The sequence below is a fragment of the Channa argus genome, chromosome 14 (genome assembly GCF_033026475.1).
Source record: "Channa argus isolate prfri chromosome 14, Channa argus male v1.0, whole genome shotgun sequence".
In the NCBI taxonomy this organism is placed as follows: domain Eukaryota; kingdom Metazoa; phylum Chordata; class Actinopteri; order Anabantiformes; family Channidae; genus Channa; species Channa argus.
In genome coordinates, this window is record NC_090210.1 from 4018304 (window position 1) to 4042911 (window position 24608).

At 41.0% G+C, this 24608-nt stretch overlaps 1 protein-coding gene across 5 annotated transcripts in view; it reads left to right on the top strand.

Moving 5' to 3' along the window:
* The first annotated feature begins 69 nt into the window (after window positions 1–69).
* LOC137098911 (A-type potassium channel modulatory protein DPP6-like) overlaps window positions 70–24608 on the top strand; it is a 72294-nt gene continuing 47755 nt past the window's right edge. The window contains exon 1 of one of the 5 annotated variants that reach the window (XM_067475643.1): window positions 70–209. In XM_067475643.1, coding sequence (XP_067331744.1) covers window positions 153–209 — 57 coding nt within the window. In that variant the 5' untranslated portion in view covers window positions 70–152. Of the gene's footprint in view, window positions 210–6741; window positions 6882–7078; window positions 7098–13564; window positions 14404–24248; window positions 24306–24608 lie in introns of those variants that run through there. The other 4 variants (XM_067475646.1, XM_067475645.1, XM_067475641.1 and 1 more) reach the window with 4 other exon arrangements.

Sequence of the window (24608 nt, forward strand, 5' to 3'; positions counted from 1 at the left end):
CTGCTGTTACTGGCTGTGAGTGCAGGAGAGAGAGATAGAGCAAGAACGAGAGAAAGAGAGACAGACAGAGGTGGGTGGGGGGGATGAAAGTTGACCGTTCTCGGATCCTTAGGTGAATATTTTTGTATTGCTGATTATTGCTATACGGGACCATGAACTCATCAGCAGGTGCAGGAACCTACCGTAGGGGATCCCCCAAGGGACAAAAGGTAATTTATATTGTCCATATTTATTTTACTTTTGCTTACATTCAGCCAGGCTTTCATTTCTTTACCACAAGGCTTATGTTTCCAGCTGTGGACAGCTGTGTTCTGCAGTACTTTTGAAGGCGCACTGATGCGCACGGAGAAGATATTCTTCCCTTTTTGCTGTGTGGACTCACCCTCAACAGTTCAACAAAAGACATTTATGTTGTTTAGATGTTATTGCGTGGTGGCTTTAACTTCGGGTATGTGTCTTACCCTCAGATCACATTTAGAGGTCGCGCTATGTGCCACAATGGTCTCCTCGCACGGATGCTCGGCTTTATTTACACTTCAGTGTCCTGTTTCTAACTTAGCATAATTTATATCGGGGTTTTCTGAAAAGAATAAAAACATGCAACTAAGTGAAATAAATACCTCTGCAGCTCTCAAGAAAGACACAATTTTTTCAGGAAAATTCACCCCACTGATCGTTTTGCTTTTAGAAATTAAGACTCAATGCACAAAGAAATTTGGCACACACTGAAAATTATAGCCCCAATGATTTTGTTCACTCCACGTGAAAACAAATAACACTGTCCTGATTAGAGTCTGGATATCGCTTACTTTTTCCCTACAGCTCTAACTTCACATGTTTTTTTAACCAACTTCTCTGAACACCTGCCAGACGGTGTCCTGCCTGCGTAGAGAAAGCCTCACAAATCAACCCACAGGGGGAAAACACACCTTTGAAAAACTTTTCTAAAAACCTGCTAATGCCCCAACAACAGCACTCCCACAAGCCCATTTCTGAACAACACTCACAGAAAAAGATCAAAAATTAATTACCGGGAGGATGCATCTATTGTGGCTTCAATAAAAGACAAAACTATGCTGAGGAGCGAATCAAGTTTGTGACAAATGTGGCTGCCTCTAGGGGGCATGTCATCCCCCCAAAATGTTCCACATCACAGGCTGTAGTAGGCTATTTTTAGATGATTCTGAAAGCTGAATGAGACGTATGGTGCCACAACCAAAGCTTATTTATGTATACTAGATATTTTTTTTCGGACTTACTAGCAATAGTTTACATTGCAGATGCTTAGAACGCTCAGTGTGTTGCCCTGTTAATTCCCTGAATTTCTTTAATCAGCTTTAAACTTCACAGTTCTACGTGGTTTGTTTCAGATCTTACTGTGTGGATTGGCTCTTCTGCCAGTGCCCCTGGATGGCCATAGATCAGACTCTGACTGGCCTAACAGCCCATGCTGGAGTTAGTTTGCCCTCTGCTGGAGGCACAGAGCCCCATGCCTGCTCAAGATGATGCCTCTTTGCCACGTTATTTTTTATTTTATGTTATTTTTTTGGCCGTGATTTTCTTACGTTTACTTGGGCTTTGCAAACCTTTATCTGATTCTTTCAGACAAAGTTCACATGTGCAATGAGAAGCTTTACCTTTTTCTATATTCTTGCTGACACCATGTTCAACTTTGTGCTATAAAATGACTTTCACCCGAAAGTCCGGAAGTCTTAAGTTTCTGTGACCAATTTGTGAGTCTTCACAGACTGCCGGCCATGGCCTAATACATTTTCCCATAATCTACGGTCAATTTGCATAGAAAAGACCATTAAGTCTGGCTGTGGATATCTGAGCTGCCTACCCTTCTCTGCATTTGGAGAAGGTGCAGACATGTCTTCACTAAAGCTCATTACCCTTTTTTTCTTGTTATGATCCTGCCTTGAAAATGACAGAGCACTGACTTACTCGCTGAAACTGCAAGGATACACTCCTAATCATCATTTTCCTTTTGTTCTTGTCTTCTTGCCCCCTCCTCTTCTTCTCCTCTTGTTTTTTCTTTGATAGATGTGTCAAGTTATTGCAGCAATTATCGGCATGACTCTCGGTTGGGAAATTACTTGAACAAGTCGCAGCCAGGAATAAACCGGCTGCTCTTCATATTCAAGTGTCAAAATCTTACATTATCAGTTATTGCAAAGATGGTGTTTCAAGCTTTTATTCTCATTATGTTATTAGAAATCCCATGTAACCATACCTTTTCAGGAAGGACATTTGAGTTTTCTTTTAAATTTAAAGTAATTTATTAAGAAAGATTATGTAGCTTTGGTGGGAGGAAGACTAAGAAGTCTAATGACTTTAGGTACAAAACATGAGACTTTTAATTGGACTTTTACTAAAACTTAACATGTAATACACTGTGTGTTAAATGCACATGTTCTAGATCTTCTGAGCCATTTAAAAATTCACATATTGTTGCCACATTATAATTCCAGTTGTGTGTCCGTATTGCATTAAACTTTTCGCAGTGTGTCCTGTCACTTTGTAAGCTGTTTTCATTTCCATGTTTTTGTCGTTTTCTGTAGAGATTATGTCCATGACTGCTTTCAAAATGAAACCTCACCCAAGAGGATACACAAATCCAAAACATTCAAAATTACTCAGTAGAAACTAGGCTGTCACATGAACCTGGATGTTTGCAGTTTCTAGCGTCTTGTGGTATTTTAGGAAACTAACACCAATTCATCATCTCCACAACCGCTCATTCATCATTTTCACTGAGAATTCAAATTACATCTTAGATCCATGACGAAAGCCATTTATTATACATTAAATGGAAAGGTTACTCAGTATTATTTATTCATAGTTAGACATAACTCTGATTCAAGCATTGGCATTACACCAATGGGAAGAAAATACACTTCATATTTTGCCTCACGGTATTTTGTCTTATCTAATGGGCTGTCGGCCTCTGGTGTTGCCAGGTGCCTGATGTTTTTGAGGTCGGTACCTGAGTCTAGACTTCGATCATTTGCATTTACTGAGAGACTGAGAGGCAGCAGTCAGCTGATAGTGCTTTCTGTTTCCAAGATACAAATGGCATTGTTCCACTCGCTGCAGACACACTTAGTTTGCAGTACTGATTCAAATGTTCAAGCGAAATGTTTTAATAAATTTGTCTGGGCCATGTTGTGTGTTCCTGAGGTATATTGTAATGTCGGCAGAGAATATGATCATAACTTAATCTGTTTGGTCAGCTTAGTTTTGAGTGAACCTGTATACAAGCTGTTTGAAATAGTGTGTCAAGGTTTTACTGGCACCCTGAGCTGAATGTTAAGGTTCCCCGGAGCAGAATCGTACAGACAAACTTTCACTGAACGATTTGTATGCAGAAGGAATATATACGGATGAAATGCCTTTCAAAAGCATTCTGTATTCATCTAGTGAGCCGTCTGTATTTCTGCATTGAACCATTGCACTTTGAATTGCCTGTTTAAAATGTTTGTATTGCTGCCCACAGCCACTATTAGCCAGTACAAAATGACTTTCGTTTTCCTGTGCACAAGCACACACACACACACACAGTACGCTCACATTTTGATACCATCTGTTTATTTTATCCAATGACTTTATTGAGAGTGATAATGCAGTGACAAACAATAGCACATTGTTCAATGAAATGAAATTCGGAGACAGAGAAACAACCAGGGACGCCCAGCAGCAAGGGACACCACCATTCAACAGCAGTCATTTGTCAGCGCTAACTGCTGTGCTGTGCTTTGGCTCTCCAGGGAGGGTTCGCTGTGGATGAGAACCATGCTTATGAAAGCGGTCCAGATTGTGCAGCTCCTGGCCACCTTCAAACACCTAAAGCTCTTCGTCCTGGACCCAATTATTTTCTTGCATTGCTACCTGGGGTGCACGTTCATCCATAAGCTGTCACCTGTAACAGATGACCTAATAGAGCCCTGTCTGTTGCAAACTCACTCGCAACCTGCTGATAAACACACACCGTTGCCCGGTATGCACATTTATCTGGAGTCCTTCCTATTCTGACAAACATAGTTGTGTTCTCTATTCATATCTTTGTACCACTGCCCTTCCCTGGGCTCAAAAAGAAATGGGTCTGAGAAGCATACCAAGTAGAGGGGTAGGAATTGTTGTGATCCACAGGGAGGAGTGCTTGAGGGCCTTTGAGCCTAGCCGGGGATAGGTAGTGTGGTCTGGTTGAAGGTCAAGATCAGAGCTGGGCCAAGGACATAAAGGTTTGTTAGCATCATGGGATACAGAGTTATGAATTGACTTTGTACAGTACATTCACACATTTATATAAAGACACACACAAAGAAACACGCATGCGCTTGTCTGCACAGTCAAATCCGTCTCCATTCAGGTACTTCTCTGCACCTTTATCCTATAACTTAGTCGAGCCAAATCATTGCGGTAGTGTTGACAACATTGATCTTTTGCAAGAAAAACAACAACAGGAAGACACTATTAGTGATGATTTGCTCCGTGCAATCAACATCGAGATGTTTGGTATTTACCAACCTCATGTATTGATCAGTTTATGATTCATCCATTTAATTCAGCAGCTGAAGACAAGCAGTCAGGCCGACACTCATAGATAAGTGCAAACCTAAACTGATGATATAATTATCCCCAGAGTATTGAATAATAAATCCAGCTTTCTGCGTGGATTTAGAGAGGCAGGTATTTCCTCTGAACATGCTGATACCATAGTCCTTGGGATTTTCAACTTCCGATTTGAACTAACATACCTTCTTGAATTTGTCTGCGCCATCAATCACAAGCTTTATTAATGATTTTGTTTTGACACCAGCTCTTAAAATGCTTTAATGGTGCCTCCCATTCTGCCAAATCAGCAGGAGGTGACAGATGGAGGAAATCAGTACTTCAGTGTAAGCAGTGCTGTGGTGTAAAAGTAAATAAGGAAAAAAACAAAACAAACAAACAAAAAAGAACAAGCTGCGTATTGTTAATCTTCTGTCAGCATGATAAAACACCACATCACCTCTGTACTCGACAGTAATAACACCGCTGACCTTTTACACTAATTGCAATTACGGTGACATACTGTGAGCCAGCAATGTTCATAATCATAGGAGTGTATATCACGCCTGTAAATGTGACAAAAAATAAATGCAGAAGATGACCAATCAGGGGCTTGTTTAAGGGACCCTGTGGAAATGTCATGGCACAAAATCAGCTTGTTAACGGCAGTGCTGAAAACCACAACCAGCACATCTTGCAATAACTCAAAGGACTTTATTATTTCCTGGTACGGTCACTTGAGCAAATGTTCTCCCAGATGAAACCTCATCTCCTGTGGTGTGCATGGAAATATGAACTCTTGCTCATCTATATCCTCAGTTTTGTAGTGCGCTTTTCTATGCTGATCTAACTTTTAGAGGAAAACATTACATATGCAACTTTTCATTGAATGTTTTTATTGGTTTTCATTAGAGTTCATTTTATTTCTGTGATTATACTGCTTACCTTTGACAAAGTGCATGCAGCTCTTTATCAACTGCTGCTGTCATGGCACATTTGTTGTCCGTTCACAAATCAAAGATGTAAAATATGAGCTGAAGCCTTGAAGCCATTAGTAATAAACTGCTGCAGCTGCAGGGGGGAAGACTTCTGGATCCATGAGTCGGAGTTGAAAAGAAATTTAGCAAGTATTTACGATTGCTGAAACCTCAAACCCGTTTCCACCTCAGGGTGTAAAAGGTTTTGCTGTGTGTGAAAAAGGAACACGGGCATCTCAACTTTATTGAACTTTTTCTATTAATAATTGGCAAGGTCATATTATAATTGTGCAAAATTTGCCTTTGAATGGTAAATTATAGATTCCAAATGTTCCACATAGAAATGTCAGTGTTCCTAGTTTTGTAAAAACTCCCTCTGCTGTGGTTTGGTTAAATAAACTGGTTACTCAGTCTCAGCCCTGGGATTTAATACACAAGGCACAAACACTACATAAATAAAGCAGCAGTGTATCTCGTGCCAGGCTCCTGTCCTGCAAGCATGGCTTTGTGTGTGAGTGTGTGTGTATATATATATAGCTGTGATAGTGTATTTGTGTGTGTTTGTGTGTGTGTGTTAGGGTGTGTTTTATGATGCAGAGGACAGGAAGCATAAATATTACTTGTGCTTAATCACAACCCAGCTGCAAAGCTGACTGAATTGATCCATTTCTTGGTAATATGTGCACACACTTAGATTGAAAAAACACACACCTACACACACGCACACACATAAAACAAAGAAAAAAAATGCCAAGCTGGCAGTATGGTACTGATGTGCTGAGAACCAAGTTGTGTTTATTGTTTATATATACAGCACGTGTGTAAGTAAAATGTACTTAAATATTGAACTCTGCCTTTGCTGAGAAAAGTCTTGTTGAGAGAGTTCAGGTATTTGTAAGGGAGGGAGTGACAGAGCAAGCCAGCAATGGGGGGTGGGGAGGGAGAAAGGACAGGAGAGATAGTAAGTGGCATTTGCAGCAGCCTTAGTGGAGGAGGTGACCCTCCACCCCACCCCACCCGCTTCCCTCTCATCTCACCCTGTTGCCCCCTCCTGTGGAGGCGATGCCCGTGTCTGGTTGATTGATGCACGCTCAGAGGAGTGAGGGAAGGCGTTCTGATCGGGCTTATGGGCTCCCAGGTCATCCTCTTCCTTAGCCGTATGGAAGGGAGGAGGGAGGACACGATGAAGAGGAAGGGTGGGGGGGAACTTCTCAGACATCTCCAGCAGCCCCAACTTCACAGTGCAAAAGTGTGAGCACAGCAAGAGGGGAAGGAAGGGGGACACTTTTCACCATGTCTGTCTTCATAGCCACCCAGCTGAAGATAGACACCAGCACTCCTTCCAGAAGGGTAAGTGGCCCTTTTTAGCATGCATGGCACGCTGTGAGGGAATGTCTGTGTTTATGGGTGAGTCTCCTGCTCCCGACAGAAAAGGCTGCTGGCTGCTTTTGAGAGCAGCTGGACAGGCTTAAAGGGAGCGGCAGGTCCCGATGCCCCTTTCTGAGGATCTTGATGGACAAACGCTTTTTGTTTAATTTCCTTTCATGGGCTGACTTCTAATGAATGGTTAGTGGAGAATGCTTAGCAGCTCATTGTTATTCTTTGTAAGCTTTTGCCATCTAATTCTAGGCGGGAGCTGGACATTGTGGGGAAAAAGTTGGATAGAAGTATGTGTGCACTGTTGTGTGCGATGTTTGAATTTTTTTTTAACGATTGCCTTCCATTCCTTGCTGGCATGTCCCGAATATAATCATTTTGTTTACTCTTTGTTTATGTGAAAATCTATCAGATGGCTTTTAGGTCAGCTAATTGCTCGGCTTTGACTAAATGCCGACTCTATGCAGGTCTCAAGCTTGCATGCAAATGGGCTGCGAGGGAGATTGATGAAAAGCAGAAGTTCAGGGTAACTATAGTTGTTGTCACGCAATTGATGTGATATAAAATGGAAAAACACACACAATCTAAGTATAAATTATTTAAAGCATGTTGTTATAAGAGTAAAGAGTCACGTATGAGCCAACCAACTCAAAATCCATCTCTTTTTACACTGAAATACGCAAGGTACACAAATAATTTGACATTTGTCAGGGAACGAGTGGCTGCATGCTATGTAGCTTTTAAAATGAATAAAGAGCTATAAGGAAAATAATAGCCAGAAGCACATTTTGTGGCACAAGAAAAAAACATGCAAACAGTAAGTGCATTAAGAGTAAGAGGTGGGGAAGAAGAGTGGTTTGGATTATGTCTAACTTTCTCATGTGAAAGCTTCTTCATTTCATTCATTGCAACCCTTTTGAATTCACGCATGATATATCTATTCACACACAAACACGCATAACTGGGAATTTCCGGTGACATCCTCTCTTGCTGCGTTCCACTGCTCCCCATCTACCTCTGTCTCCTCTTCATCATCTACTGCTGTCACAGTCAACAACTGTAGTCTGCTGCTCCCCTCAAACATAGCCACAGTCTATTTTGCCACATCAGCCAGCATTAAACTCCATTTCCTCAGTGACTTATCTGCTGCCATTTCAGTTTGGGCTCACTACATAGCTTCTCTTCAGCTGTAATGTACTGGGAGATTCAGCACTTACTCTTTGTGGAAGATAATATGCCAGCTCTAACAGGCTACAGCTAGTTTCTGTCCAGGAAAGCAGTTACCAAAGTTGAATTTTACACAGGGCTCAGAGAAAATTGAGTTTAGAGCTAGTTGGGAATAAGCAGTTCCTAGACTCTTTCCCATGGTTTTTCAAAAAACGTAAATGCATAAATTGTTTCATCTGTGTCTTTACGCAGCTTGTATTACTGTACACACCATCCGGTTAATATGACCTGACATTATTTTTAGAGCTTACATTTATTTACATATTTGGAATTAGGTATTTACAGTTCCAGAGTAAAACTACACGTTCTGAGTGGATAATAAATGTGTTTCTCAGAATGAATCTGAAAGTATGTATATTTTCAGTGTGACCATGTTTTACCGAGTTGTAATTTAAAGGAGTACGATTTTAGATGTGTGTATATGTGAACACAAAATATTCCTTCGCTCTGTTTCTTGCTGAAAAGCTCCTCCAGATCACATCATCGGTAGGAGTTTTTTATTTAGATGATGATTGCTCATACTACTGAGGTTGCAAATCTTGGTTGACCCATTTCCCCAGAACTCCTCCAGATGACACTGTCTGAACGGCTTCCAGATGACATCGTCTGGAGGAGTTTTTAAGATGATACATATTTTAATATAGGGAAGGAAGTTTAAAACAATTCATGCACAGTACTCCTCAGGCTAAAACCATAGAAAGGAAAATAAAAATCGATGAAGTTGCCTTTTAATTGTCTTCATAAGCTCTGTGTCACAGCTGCTTCTAACAAATCATTGAAATAAACTATAATCACCAACTTCCACCCCCCCCGCCCCCCCCCCCCCCTGCACTCTCCTGAGGAGGCCCACACAGCACATGGACTCGCTCACAGATTGAAAACCTCTGGTGTGTATTACAGGGATTTGCAGTGTGTAAATTCTGCCTGAAGACTAGTTCAGATAATTGCACAGTTTCAATGTTCACAGTTCAGATTAACGATATTTAATATTATTTTTAATCAATGTGACAGTAAACTATTTACTATCCAGTAATAGACTGTGTTGAGAACTGCGTTAAGATAAAATATTTGTCCAGTCCACAGCAAAGTGGGGCATGTAATCCGACACAGGCAGCAGGATGATAAAGAAACTTGTTGCCGCTGTTGGCTCAGCTCAGCAGCAAGGGAAATCATTAGTGCTCGGCTAAAACCAAATGGAAAATTGTGCAAAAATGTGATTATGGTTGTAGCTAAATCCATTCTGTTATATGTATGTTGAGAGGTGCAGTCATTTCCTTGTTTAGCTAAGTGACGTTTAGAGGAAATTAGATTTTACGGCACTCCCACCAGACATCAGTTGATTGATCTTTTTGCTCTTTCATCCAATTAATTTGTGTGTCATTTGTTTTGGTGTGTTGCATGCTGATGGAAACAAATTAGCCTGTGGGGGCACTTCAGTGTGTGTATTATATGTGCATTACATAATTTATCATATAATGAAATATGCACAATTACATTGTAACACCGACATGTTGTTCAAGTTATTTACACCACTTGGCTCTCTTGAAAAGATTTGACAACAATATAATTTATGTACAGGACAATATACAACAAAACACATCATTGTTTAAACTCAACTGTACTCAAGAAACTTGGAAGAGGAGGAGTTTTCCAGCATGACAATAATCCCACCTGACACACGGTGGGATTTTATCTGCACACCGCCTCAGTGTTCCACCTGTCTGTATTTTGGCATTATTTTCTTTCAGCTATCAGACAAAAATAAATAACTTTTCCCGTTTATATAATAAATTTACATGTATGGATTTTCAGTTTAGAAATTTTTTCCCCCACCTCAATCTCTGACATCACCCACATAACCACAGACCTCTCCCATTTCTTCTCCTTGCAATTCACCTTCCTGCTAGATGACTTTCCCACCAATCACAGTCACCTCACCCTCCCCACCCACTCCCACAGCTGATCTCAATTGCCTAAACATACCACCCAGCAGGAATGGAAGTAACAAATTACATTTATGCTTGTCATTGTAACAAAGTATATTCTTTGAGTGGGTTTATGCTTCTTGAAAACTTTTTAAAAACTGTCAATTTATCTGAACTTGATTATAGCAATTCAATATTGACTTAGCAATTTAAATTTGGTGTATTACAGACCGTGAACTTTGCCCTAGGAAACAATCTTCTTAGCAAAGACATCAGGTCAGTTCCTGCTGCCAGTTGTCATATCAGGTGAATGAAATGTCACAGATGAAATAGCACTGAGCTAAAGTAAAACGAATGAAATGCGGATCTAATTAATCTAAAACCTTAATCATGTCCAGCTGAGTCTGAAGTTGAACATAGAACAGTGACAGCTTTATTATTTTGTGTAACTTTAGGCTTTTGGCCAAAACTGTGCACTGAACCTGTGCAAGCCTGAGTGGGTAAGTTAATAACTGCAACCAAAAGTGTGCCTGTCTACGCCTGGTGGTCCAGCAAATGTTGACTTGCTACAGTAGTTAGCTTCCTTTTGCATGACCATTCCAGTTCAGTTAATGTGGTATTCATCAGGCCCTACAGAGGCTGATTTGCGGTGTCGAAATATAAATAATGCTATTCAACATTTTAATATGATCTGTTGCCTTGTTAAAGGAGCAATAGTTAACTAATTGTTCTATTTTATTCTAGATATGACATGGTACAAAAATCTGTCAGCTTGGGTGCTGAGATGGCATTATAATGTTTTATTCCATTTAAAAATAATAAAAATGTACTCAGTGTTTATTTAATGTTTTAATTTCCTAAAGCATGTCACACTATAAAGGTCATCTGAACTTAAAAATGTTATTTCCATGCTCATGCCCTGCCTGCATTTTCCGGGGTTGTAGGAGACAAAGTGCCTTTTAAATATTTTAGTTTTTTTGACTTTTTAGTAGATTTCTAAACAAGTACTTAAGTATATTTACATCATGTTGATTACTTTTACTTGAGTAAAATAGTATGCTATGCCTTTGCCATGCAGTCTACACCACTTCCTTATTAGATCATTGCACATGTCGTGGTGTTTTTCTTGACAAGGATCGTTTTATTGTTCATGCTGTGGAATCATTGTTTCAACCTACCTGCTTGTGAAAGGGTCTGCAATTTCTGTGCCATAAACCAGCTGTTAAAATACGATAAGGCTAATCTGGAGCCATTTGTTGGAGGGTTCTTTTTGGAAATAAAAAAGGAAAAAACACGATGAAGAATCTGCAAGAAGACCTGGAAAATGCAAATGCTGGAGAGGTGACATTATCTTGGCTGACAAAGATTCTTGGCACTGCCGACTTTGTGGCTCTGAACCTTGCATGAGTTTGCGGGGCCCCTCATAATTCAACACTCACACAAACCCAAATTGAGCAGACTAACAACTCTCCTACTTCTCTGGCCAGATGAAAAACCACACAGCTTCCCGGTTGGGTAGCATCAGAGCCTTAGCTGTAGTTCTGCTCTCCACTGCCCATCAATCTGCCTGACTACCTGCCCTGTGCTGAAGATGCAGGCCTCCAATGATTCCTTTGATTGGGATTGCTCGCCCTCCTGATGTCATTAAAATGCCTGTTATGTGCTTGAAATATATTAGTTTTAATGTCCCACATTACTTCAGAAATAAGTTTCAACCCCAGTTGCACCATCAGCTACCTGCAGTTCTCTCAAGTATGGTCCAACTATCATCATCATTATAGCTGTTATTACAAGCCTCTCCAAATTTTTACCACCTGTAATGCAGAGCTCAGCTGCAGTGATGCTTTTGAAAAGGGAAAAGGCGTAGCTCCAGTCAGTTGCTGTATCTGTGAGGTGGTGATAGGGGAGTCAAGCTGAGCCCAGGCTCCCCAGCGTGGTCCAGAGGGGAACGTTAACGCAGTCAGGCTGTTCACAAAACTGTAGCTCCTCAACAAGGTGAGGGAGATTAGAAGACATCTATCAGAGAGGCTGGGGTGGATGTTGAGTGGATGATTTCCCAGGGTGTGCAGAACCAGGAAAGGCATTTATGAACTAGAGAAAATGATGACAGGGACCAAAGCAAGCCACTGTGGAGCACGAGTCCAGATGTTCAGTGCACAATATAAATTTCGGCTAAAACTCAAATCATGCAAAGAGGAATCTATGAATTAAAAGAAACTTGATTTAAATAAAGAGAAAAGGAAGAAACGGGGCTACCGGAACTTTAATTACAGTACGTAAAGCGAGATATGTCCTTGTTTTTGAATGAATGTTCAAACCTTTGAAATCAACATTCTGTATTCCAGATGCATATCCTATTATAGAGTTTACATTCATAATTCAAGCCATGAATCAGTGAGCCTCCAGCAGTTCTGTCGGAGCATGAGATGACTCACCATTTGTAACAACAAAATTAATTGAAAGTTTTTGTTCACTGTCGAATTAAGAATATTTTCATTTCTGCTGTTGTAGTCCGACTTGATTACTCTTTGGAGACAATTATCAAATGAACTTAATTTCACCAAATGGGAGATGCTAAACAGTGGTATTCAACAGAATATGTGCAGATGTGGGTGGAGGGGTGGTTGAGCTCCTGCTTTGAAGTTATACCCCTGTGAAGATGACCTATTTCTCAGAAATACAGCTCAGGCCCCAGCAGACTGATAGTTGGAGCTGTCACAGTGAGACGCTGAGGGGTGTTTCCCTGTAGCATTCATAACTAGGATGGCAGAGCTTTTTTAACACTTTGACTGAAAAACCTTCCCCCCCCACTGCACCATATATAAGCCAATATTCTGCATTTACGGGCGAGCTGCATCGCTGTGGCGTCTGTGAGCTTTTAAGGCATGAAATCACGTGCAGTGTAGTGTATGAGCTGAATAACTCTTGTGGATGTGAACTGGCTGAATGTAGATGTTAAAGGGAGGGGGAAACTCCATAAACTACAGTGTGAAAGAATAATTTCTGTCAGGTGGGATTTTAAGAACCACATTTGAACCTTGGAGATTTTGCATGAGTGAGGTGAGAGTTATGTAAGTTTGTTTATATCAACATTGAAAACAGATCATTTTAACCTTTTGTAGTATCAAACCATGTGTGGACCTTTTTAGTAAAAGAAGGGAATATAGAGGGTCGACTGAAGCATCACAACTTTCGCATAATGACAACTGTGAGAAATATGAGCCAAGATCCGAGCATTTGTTGTATCTGTTCATGAGGAGTAGACCTGCTGGGAGGTGTGTGGTCAGCCTGTCCTAATGCGGAGCGCCACAAAGAGGCACTCGAGCTCCGTCTTGGGACTGTATGCAGCCATTTAGGAGACATTTCTCTCATTCCGTTTGTCAAATCATAAACTGGAGCGACTTGTTAAGCTGAGGCGTTAAGTGCAGGTAAACTGGGTTGACACTTGTGCGGTTTGGCTGCATGTTTGTGCATAAAACACACACACACACACGCTGAGGTGCTGCCTGACAGTAGCTACAGTAAAGCTCCTCTCTCAGTGTTGGCCACTTCTCATGCAGAGCGCGTCTGCTGAGTGTACCGCCAAGCTCCCTGTGTCCTCCAGTCTCCATACGCGAGGACAGTACACCACAAAAAAATTAAAAAAAACATCCTGGAAGTGTCGAAACATTCTCTTTTCCTATTTTGTTTTGCGGACAATAACCCGGAGCGCAGTGGGGGATCGACTATCTGATCGGAAACTTGACGCATCCGCCTGCTATCTCGCCGTGAGGAAGCATCAGGAAACTGAAGAGGGGGAGAAAACGTGTTGTGAATACAGAAGAGAGTAACTATTGACACCTAGAGCCCACCAGTCTGCTGTGCGCCTGGACAAAGCTTGAAGGACAGCGCTGCGAAGGATTCACCTTTTATTTTGGTCTAACACTTCAGGCTTTGAGGTGATCCACTATCCAGAGACGCTTATTTACTAGCTAAGTATCTTCACCTTATCTGTTTGCTCCATTCCGGGGGTGAAAACTGGCTTCCCGACACCGGTCCTCCTCGAAGCGCACAGACAGCAGATAGATCTGTCCCTAGACCCGAGTCTGGCGACATCTCTTTGTAGCTCTGACATGATCTAAGTTGTTTTTATCTGGACTGGACTTTATATTATGGCTTCGCTGTATCAGAGATTCACCGGGAAGATCAACACGACCAATTCCTTCCCGTATCCACCTGAGGCCAGCCACCTCCTCGGTGGCCAGGTTGCAGACGAGGAAAACGCAGCGAAGACCCCTCAGCAACTCGTCGATGGCAGACCTCACGTGCAATACCGCAAAAAATGCTCTCGGGAGGATAAAGATGTAAGACACTTAAGCTTTGTTTGCCAAGATAACCCCCCAATTATGTAAAATATCAGACGTACAGTATAGTTTGGAAAACACCCTTAGAAATATGCAACATGTATGTACACACAAACTCTCATTAGTTTCACTTTTGCAGATAGTCCAAAGTTTTTAAAAGATTTTTATATATTGTGGCGCTTATACACAAAAGTGACCACACCAGTGTTGTGTTCCCGTGTTCAGATATTTAAATGTTTTATTTTTTAAATCCTCCACGTTGGTGTTTGATAGATATTGATGTGAGAAAAGATCAGTCTGCTATAGCTTTTATGTGTCTGTCTCAGTCTGCAGTGGAGGACTCTGTGTTCCTGCAGCCTGTCCACGGGGCTGAAATTGCAAAGAGCATCACGTGTGTTGTGCCTAAAACATGGTTGTAGTGTGTGCTACACCACTCACGGGTCTTGTTGGGATGTTTTATATTAGAACTCCAAATTTTACTTTGCCATTTAATGCACTGGAGCTGGACAATTTGAATTTAATTTGGCCAAAAGGTGAGGAAACCCGTGGATACCTGTTCATTTCTCAACCCAACTCCAACTCTTGAAAACTTTGACCAAATATAAAAAGAAATCATATCCATATCCAAAATATTTAAATGTCTACAGGACATGGAGCCAAAAATACTGGCTTATACTTTTGCATTTGCTTGAAAGCTTGGATACTTTGTCTCCACAAAGGCCTGATGAAGCCACACGTTCATACAAGCGTTGGCTGTTTGACAGCAGTTCAGACCCACAGTAAACACAATTGTACCTTTTTATCTCTAAATGGCTGCCAACACTGGGACATTCCTCTGCATTATTGATGTCTGTCACATTGAGAATCAAGTGATAAGGTTGGCAACAGGCTGGCAACAACTTAACTGTCTACAACAACATCAGTGCCTCCTGTTTATTTCCTATGAAAGCTGCAGGGTTCACTCTGACGTACTTCATTGCTGGAAAAATAGAAATCATTATTTGCTCTAACTATTAAACCGCAGAATAGTATTTTAGTAGCGTGACCAGAAGCTGTTATTGTACTGCAGAGTTTCCAACATATTTGTTGAGCTTTCACTTCTAACCTCAAGGTCACCTTTAGTCCTGATGTCCCCCTTGAGTCGTGCTGGACCATGAAATTGCCTTTTGCCTCAGGAGATGGGGAGACCATTTCTAGTAGTGCTATTTCCAACCTGCCCCCCTCCCACAGAAAAAGTTAGTATGAGCAATGGTTTGCATTTATTTTGCAGAGGAAAAGGGCAGAAATTGACTTGGAAATGGCATGAATTTATTTTTATTTTCCTGGCTAATCACCTGCTTGGATATTCAGCTTGTTTCTAAAATCCCCCACTTTCAGAAGCAGGTCGGGTTGCTTGAGGCAGCACTTTGCTTAAAGCTGGTTTAAAAAGCAGAAAGAATTAGATTTTTTTTCTATAAACAACTGTTTAATTTGTTTACTGTGCTGTTGTTCTGAGCTCCTGAGCTCAAAAAATGCAGGCACTGCATTTGTGTGTGTGTGTGTGTGTGTGTGTTGTGGGATTGATTAATCTTTGCTGTGCTCTGTGTGTAACCATCAGAATTTTGTGGTAAAGTTTATGTCACAGAGGGAGATATCAGCAGCAGTTCTTTCTCCTTTTCTCTCCCATTTACTGCAACTAGAAAACCCAATAAAGTCCTTAATTATTTGTTTTTTTTATGTAAAGGTGAAATACGTTGACATTTTACCTTCACACTGGTGCCCAGGGACCTGGTCTGTATTGACTTTTCCTTTATGGACACAGAATAGCAGACAAACTGTAGTATTGTAGACATTTTTACTTGTTGTGATAATGTGAAATAATGGGACTCTGCAAGGGTTATGGCCTCTACAAATATATATAGATTAATACGCGCTCAAAGAAATGGCATGAATTCATTTTGTAACTCAAGAATGTTGTATTCACTTTTCTAGCACATAAACGTTACACAGTATGCCGCCATTCTAATAGAACAAGTCATACCAATATCAAAAAGTACAGTTCACTTTTCACAGCCTAAAGTATTTTAGAACATTTGCTTCCATTTGGCTTTTTTTCATTTTATTTAAAATGGGACAAAACTTTAGACATCAAAGATTCAATAGCAACATAGCAATAGCAAGATTCAGCAACATTTGTCATTTTGACTCATCCATCGACAGGCTGCAATATTATAATGTTTTATAATGCCTCTAAAATGTATTTTCTGAGACTCCTTGCTTAACAGTCAAACGCTTTTATTTCAAAGTGATGCTCCATTGTTGAGTGGTATTTTTGGAGCCATGTTTTTTTTAGGATTTGATCAGTAAACTAAAAAAGGGCTTTTGGATTTATTAGCTGTCAGTTTTCTAAATAAGTTCAACATGTTGCAAATCACAGGTTCCTCCCAAAGATTTGAAAATCTTCTGCACTTCTTTCGCTGATATCAGTTACTGATTTGTGTCAAAATAAAGATATATTTATAGATGTAAAATATTCCATCATTTATTCGCTCCATGTAATGTAAATAATCACATGTTATTGCCCTCATAGCCGTTTTACTGAAAATAGATAAAACTTTATAAAACTGTTTGGCTTATTTTGATTTTGTGACAGCAACTGTGAATTGATGTTTCCAAATAGGCACCAGTCACTAGCACTAAGCAATATTTCCCACAGGGCTATTGTAATTGCATTCTCTGCCATAATGCATTAGTCATTTTACTCCTGCATGACAATTGTGTTTATTCTGCTTAGAAGTGTGAAGTCATATGTGGATCTGGTTGATTACCTGCTGAACTCTGCTTCTATTCTACGTAAAGAGATTAAACCTGACATTTGTATTCAGCAGATCACCTTTTTATGGAGAATGTATTCATGTGTGTTTGTATATTTTATGTTCTTGAGACAGTTTTACCTTCGTCTGACAGACGTGATGTCTTGGTATGTGCATACGCTGCACTGAGGTGAAAACAGTTTTTTATCAAACATTAATTCCCTCTTCAGATAGTTTTGTTATCCAGCTCTGGATCACAGGGAATTTAAGTTCAATGGGAATGAATCATAAATCACTCTCTCACACACACACACACACTCACTCCCTGTCCTCATGTGCACTTAAGTGTGTCTTCTACTTAGAGATACTCCAGAACTGAGTAAGACAGTTTGGCCCGGTTCCCAAGTCTTAGTTTAGCTCTGTACCTCCTTTGGGGTCCAGAGCTCAGATAAATCAGCCAGACAGAGCTCAACAAGAACATCCAGATAAAAGAAAGAGAGCAGCGAGAAGTGATGGTCTGTCCTCAATATCTCTGTAGTCGGATTGAGTGAGGTGAGGATGGTTTACTTAAGGCTGCCTCTGGTTTCCTGCCGTGCTGCACTCATTCAAAGTGATGATGTGTCCTGATGACCCAGACTTTGTGTGTAGCTGTAAGATGGCAGGGCGTGAGGAGAAGGAGGGAATACAAATGGAAAGGAACAAATGACCCTAGCAAGAGTCAATCCACTGTCATAACAGTGACATAACAGAAGTGAGGTGCTCTTGTCACATGTTAACTGTTGTTTTATCAGATGATTTCAATTGTAAGAAAAATGACAACCACAGATGGTAAACAGATATAAATGAATTGATCTGAATCCACCTCACAATGTAAGAATGAGGTATGTTCCTTGGCTTTGTTTTCGGTCTCTACCAAGTCCTGAAGGGAATATTGGGCTCTTTTGCTGCTAAATGCTGTGTTTTGTTCACCAGTTAGTGAGTGTTTGTGTACCATTGTATGATAATGCTGGGCAGACAGTGTGCATCTGGCTGAAAATGGTGTAAGATGAGAGAAATGGAGAGAGAGAGAGAGAAGCAAAAGATAATGTGTGTGCACCATAAAATCAAAACAGTGAGCTGAAGGATGGTGAAAAGCTTCATAAAGCAGGGGAACTGCAAAGTCTGGATGTAATTCTCTGGGTTTATTACTACGAGCAACCCCCTTTTATGTAACATATATTAATTTGATTCACTGTTAATGAAAACATATCGACTGGAGCAGCGTTAAGGTCTTGGTTGAATCATTAAGCAAATCTTAAACCATAATATTTTGGCTAAAATGATAATGTAGTTTTTATTAAAAGCAGTTTTACTAGTGTTTCACACCTGGCTTTATATTTTAAAATGTATGTTAATATTTAGAGCTATTTAATTTGGGTGATTTCAAACATATACAGTACGTTGAATAAGGTAACATAAAATTAAATGTAGTCCAATGCAAGTTTGGTGACACTGCAAACCAGTAGTTAATGGTACAGTACACAAAGCCAACATGCTGTCAGCCAGTGCAGCTCCTCCCCTCAGGACAGCACAGCATCCTCAGGACCTCTTGCTCAGCGTTGCCATGGTTGCAAAGGTGGAAAGGGTGAGGTATTAAGGTCTGAGAACACTCTCTCACTCACACACACACACACACACACACACACACACACACACACACACACACACACACACACACACACACACACACACACACACACAAAGCTGCACAGCTTGCTGGTGGCTCTGACAGCCATCTGGAGATGACGCAGCTTTCTCTCATTACACACTGAGCATCCTCTGCTTGTGTCTTGGAACATCTAACTTAATGAGTCGGACCCCCACCTCCACCCATCTCCACTCTGAAAACAGCCGCTCTCCTTTGGTCCCTGATGAATATACGTAAACCTCCACTCCTGTTTCAGTCTCTGGTTCGCTGCTGACAGACGTTTCACTATCGATCTGTTTTTTTTTTTTTTTATTATGTTTTGCTTCGCTTTGTCTTTTGCTTCTGTGTTCCCAGAGGGCATCTCAACAAGTCATCCATCCCCCACACAGTACCTCAACACTCTGTTGACATGTCATCGATCATCCCTCGCCACTTCGCTCTCCCCACCACTTCCACAGACCCGTCAGCACGTTAGCAGGCCGCTTTGCCTCCGCTGCCTCGCTGTGAGACTGTCCCTCTCCCTCTTGATGATTTACTGTATTATTACACAAGGTGACAGTGGGTATTAGTCAGTGCTTAAATACGGAGAAGTCTGAGATGAGGAGCCTGCCGAGTGGTTGATGCTGAGCTTTAGTTTCTCTAGAATTTTATGTTCTGAAGATTATACGAAGTAACAAACACAATGTGAGCTGTCATTAGGCCCTCTGTGCAGGGATATCACAGGCATTTCCATTTTAACACTATCTTTCATCTGTGTGGTCAAAATTGAATATTCATAGAGTAAAACAAATATCATTCCCTTTACCAGTCTTCATTTTTGATCTTCAGCTTCTTGATGTCAGTCATATCCCCTGCCTGCTTTACACCGGAGATTAGCTCACTCCACAGATGTAACTAGACTGTAGTTCTTCTGCTTTTAAGACCTTTATGAGTGTGTAGCTAAATATAACCGTCTTTTAACACAGCTCGTTCTCTCTTTTGCTTTACTCCTTGACTTCATATCTCTTTTTTTTTATATATATATATATATATATAATGTAAAACATCAGGCAACGTTTTCTAAGCTTTATTAGTTGTCTGGCTGGTAATCAGCAATGCAGTTCCTTTAAAGAGTCAAGGAAAGAGCAAGTGTTAGTCAAGCATTAGTTAACTTCCCTGTTTGCCTTTGAAGTTTTTATTTATTGGACATTTATATTTTATTGATGTTTTACATGTTCAACATGTTGCAGTTTGAAATAGTTCTTCCATGCATTGTAACTGTTTAGCCACTAGAGACTGTTGTGTTGCAGTGAATATACCTGCTCTACACTGTCCATGCACTAGGTGAAACCAGGGTTTGGTTGTGGTGAACACAGGCTCCGACACACAATTTGCATCTGTGATTACAACCAACCAGCTGGCACAGCTGAGAGTGTCTTGTGCAGATCAAAGAGGAACATAATGTCAGCCCTCATTGGAATTGGAAAGGTTATACAGTCATCTAACACTATCAGCCACGTTAAGGAATTGCCCTGACCTGTAGACCCATAGATCTTTCTTTGGCAGAGAAAGACAAAGAAGACATCAGTGGCATTGCTTAATTGCAACATTTAAATCAAGTGAGGGAAAAGTTCAAAGTTTCCTACTGCTCGTGTGTGTGCATATATTCACTTGAGGTGTCTTTGAGCCAGATACCAGATCTTTCCCTGTAGCCTTTATTTTGCTAAAAGGGAGACTCGTCCTCTGTATCTGTGCAGCGTTGATTCGTGGTTACACATCTGTTTTCCTAGGCAATAACGAACACAATCTGAATTAAATTATCAATAATGGAGACACAACCTTAAAGCAAGTGAAGGAAATTTCTCTTACAGCATTTGTGTCAGCTGGAGTTAGAGCTGAAAAATGGAGCTGCCATTCCTCCTGAGTCCTCTCATAGTGGTGTTGTGGGCTCAGACCAGGCAGCAGTAATGCGTTGTGTCACATGGGCAGAGTCTTTCATCGACCCCGCCATGATACAGCAGCGACACACCCCTGGGAGACACATGCATACAGACAAACACGCATTCGGGCAATTTTACTGGTGTATGAACACGAGCGCACACGCACAGAATTTAAAAAGAAAGGCAGTGCTGCAAAGTCAGTAGGGTCATATTACAGTACCATACTGTAAATCCTGAAGGCAGACAGTAATAGAAGCAACCAGGTTGTATTTGTGCCTTTGTTGAAACAGAGGGATGATCTTGTCAGTGTTTAGGTTTGTATCGTGATGCTGTTTAAGCTGATTAACTTCATCATTTTTTTGTCTTGGTAGTAACATGCTTGACACAACTGGCTCGCATAGATACATAGTGGCACTGCAAATTAATACAAAATAAAAGCAGCGTATTACAGAAAGATACTAATCGCAAGGTAAGCTAAAACGCATTTATGCTAGTCCCATATTCAGTGTTGGGCCATAACCTATTACTAATAAAGCATTACAGCATTGTAAAAATTGGACTTTTCCCAGTAACAACTACTGTAACGTATTATGTTACTTTTTCTTGTCAGCGCGTCAGAGATTGATTTGAAATCGGACAGCACCATAATGTAAATCCCGTGTGGACATACCTAAACAAAGATGGGCCCTCTGTGGACGTGGAGACTGGTTGTAGACCTCCATTTCTAAACAACTTAAACTGAATTTGTATTGTCAATAGCTGCTACAACAAGCAACAAAGAACCAACAAAGCTTGTGGCTGCATTCAATATGTAATGCATTTCCAATACTGACTCATTGTTGGTCTCTCAGATGCTAAACACGATGTGATCAGTTACTTTGGACAGTGAGTTATAAGTAAAGTAGTATATTCATTGTAAACAGAGGAAGGAGTATTGAGTAATATATACATTTTTTTTTTATTTTTTATTTTTTTATGCTGCTCATGTTTTTCTTTTCAGCATGAGACTTGTATTGATCTTCTTATTGTTCGAGTCCTGGCCACAAAACGAATACTCTCCATTTAAACACAGCTCCCTGAATGATTAAATGGTCCATTTTTCAGAAAGTCACATCATCAAAAATGCAGAAATAATGTAGTTGCATCTCTAAATATATGTAATTATTACACCAAATCTACCAAATACTGTATATGTGTGTATGTATTTCCACATCCAACACTTTGACGTGGTTTACTTTTAGCTACACTGAATCAACATGCACTAACGAATTCAGCCCTCTATACTTTGTTGGTATCGGTTCACTCACAAAATGATGCCAGGGCTAAGCGTGCCCTCACCTGCCCCCAGCCAGGTTTTGTATTCTGATGAATAATGCATGAGATAGGTTTACATGTTGTGTCCTTGCCAGACCTCTTACATGCATGCTAGTCTTACGGGGAGCAACAGAGAGATTCGTTTTGTCCCTCCAGCCATGAAGGTGGGTAACTTGGAGTTTCTACTACTTCTGGAAAGTGTCTGCTCGGATTCACAAGTTGTTTGCTGGTTCGCTGCATCTTGGCTCTGGATTGGTAGTGTGCTGTGTGTGTGTGTGTGTGTTTGTGTGCAGGCATATGCAGGTCATCACCATTTTGGAGAGTGTTTTCTGTCAGACGCATTCTGCATTTTGAAGATTTCCCTGCATCATCGTCCCCAGTCAATTTCTCTCCTGGTTCTCTGAGCCAGGAGTCAGGAGTCTGAATGAGATCCACAGCTTTGGGACCGAGGAAGGAGATTGCTTTTCCCTGAGCTGGGAGTTGGGCGCTGACTTCTGTGATGATGTTCGGTATGGAGCTCACATGGAGCAGAACAGTGATGGAGGAGATAATGATTGTTTGGTGTAGCGGAGGTGGAGAGAACGGGGAGTGCTATTGAGTGATTCACTACTCTGAAGCTTGGCAGCCTGTCAAATAATACCCCACCAAAGACAGGAAAGCCGAACCGCAATGATGGATGTTGCTCCCCTCACCAGATTGGCTGTTGTATCATGGGAATATAGTGACTTTATTGCTGCGTGTGTTTATGAAGAAGTTGTGCTGGACTGACTTCAGGCTTTATATGTTGGGACAAACACACATTCTTGATCAACATTTTGCAAAACAGCAGTTTTTTTTTCTGTCTCTCCATTGGACATTTCTGAACCCTGATGTCTTACACCTCAAAGAGCGTATCTGGTTTGGTGGGGATGCAGATCAGGAAATGCCATCAACGATCCGTGGATCTCTTGCTTTCTTGGTAAAGTAACATATAGATAGAGAGAGCAAGTTTTTCAGAGAAATGCATCATTGTTTAGGTTCAGATTCTTCAGGCCAGTGGAGGCATGATATTGACATCACCTCACCTCTAAGTACACTATCACCAGAGTCACGTTTTTAGACTATCTGATATATATTTTTTTCTCTGTTTTTGCTTTATTTTTGTTCTGAGTACAGTATCTGGCTCTTTAGCAGCTAAATGCTTCACCTGCTACTGGCTACATTTGCTTGTCACTTTGCGCTGGGCAAATAACCCGCAGTGGGTTTCAGGGTCCTTTCACTGTGGCTAACAATTAAGATGAGAGCAGCAAACTTGAACCAAAAAACAAATATTTTAGTTTCGTGATCATGTTTAAAAATCAAAAAGCAACAGAAGCTCCACAGTGCTTTCACCCCTGAGGTTCAACATTCTTGCAAGGCCTCGCGGGCACAGATAGTGTGTGCACTTAGTGACACCTGGCAGGTATTCTCTCCAAAGGCCACGCCCTTTGTCCATTTGACTTCACAGAGACTTGATGAAATTCTAGACTGCAGCAGTATGAGCAGCACTCTTATCACTCAAAAGTTGGTGTTGTGGGTAAATTGCTCCTGGGTGAAGAGAATAGAAGGATAAACAGCCCTGGATAAAAAGGGCTATAAAGTTGCCCAGCTCTGTGTGTGGTGTGTAATGCTGATCCGTGCTGAACAGCAAGATGCAGCTAATGGCCCAGGTAAGTGGTTCAGTGCTGATTGTTGTGAAGGGGCCAAGTGCTTGGGCTTCATCCCTCCTCACTGTCCTCTGGCCTTGCATCTCAGCGATTAATGTGGCCGTTGTTGGAAACCATTTTTGGTCTGATTTTCCCCTCAGTGATCTGACATGACCTTCTCCGGTGTGACTGCAGTGGTGTCAGGTTCTTTTGGGCACTCTGGGTTCTCCTCATTGATGTGGACTTTACTTGGGGAAAACAGTGCAGGGTTTCAGTTGGATCAAATCCAGGGCAAGAGCACACAGCACACACCCCCGTGGGCACTGGTGTAATGTATGAAAGTTAGCGGGGAGATGCTGACTAGGGGAATATTCTCACTGCAAGCTGAGGTGTGTCTCGCTTTTGACCAGGTCATTATTCACTGTCTCTGTCTGGATCCACATCACTCTTCGCTCTCTCTGTCATATGCAGCTGCTTCGTCACAATGAAAACCCGCAAGTTGTCCCGTGTGGAGAGACTTTGGAAGGTGGGTGTGTTAAATCTTTTCAGTGACCCATGTAACTCGTGTTTGCATTTAATGTTTGCCGTGTGAGGCATTTTAGTATCATCTTACTTTATTTTTATGCTTTTGATCAGTTTCTTATTCAGCAGTTGGAGGACATATTAAAAACTGTTTTTATGCTTGAGGAAGTGTCAGTGCCATTAATTTATTTATTTATCTTTCAAACAAGCTGAGGATATAATGAGCACTTCACATGACAGCGCAGTTTGTAAATTGTTCGAATTGGTTGAAAAATCATAGACGCATCTGAAAACCTGTCAGATGGTA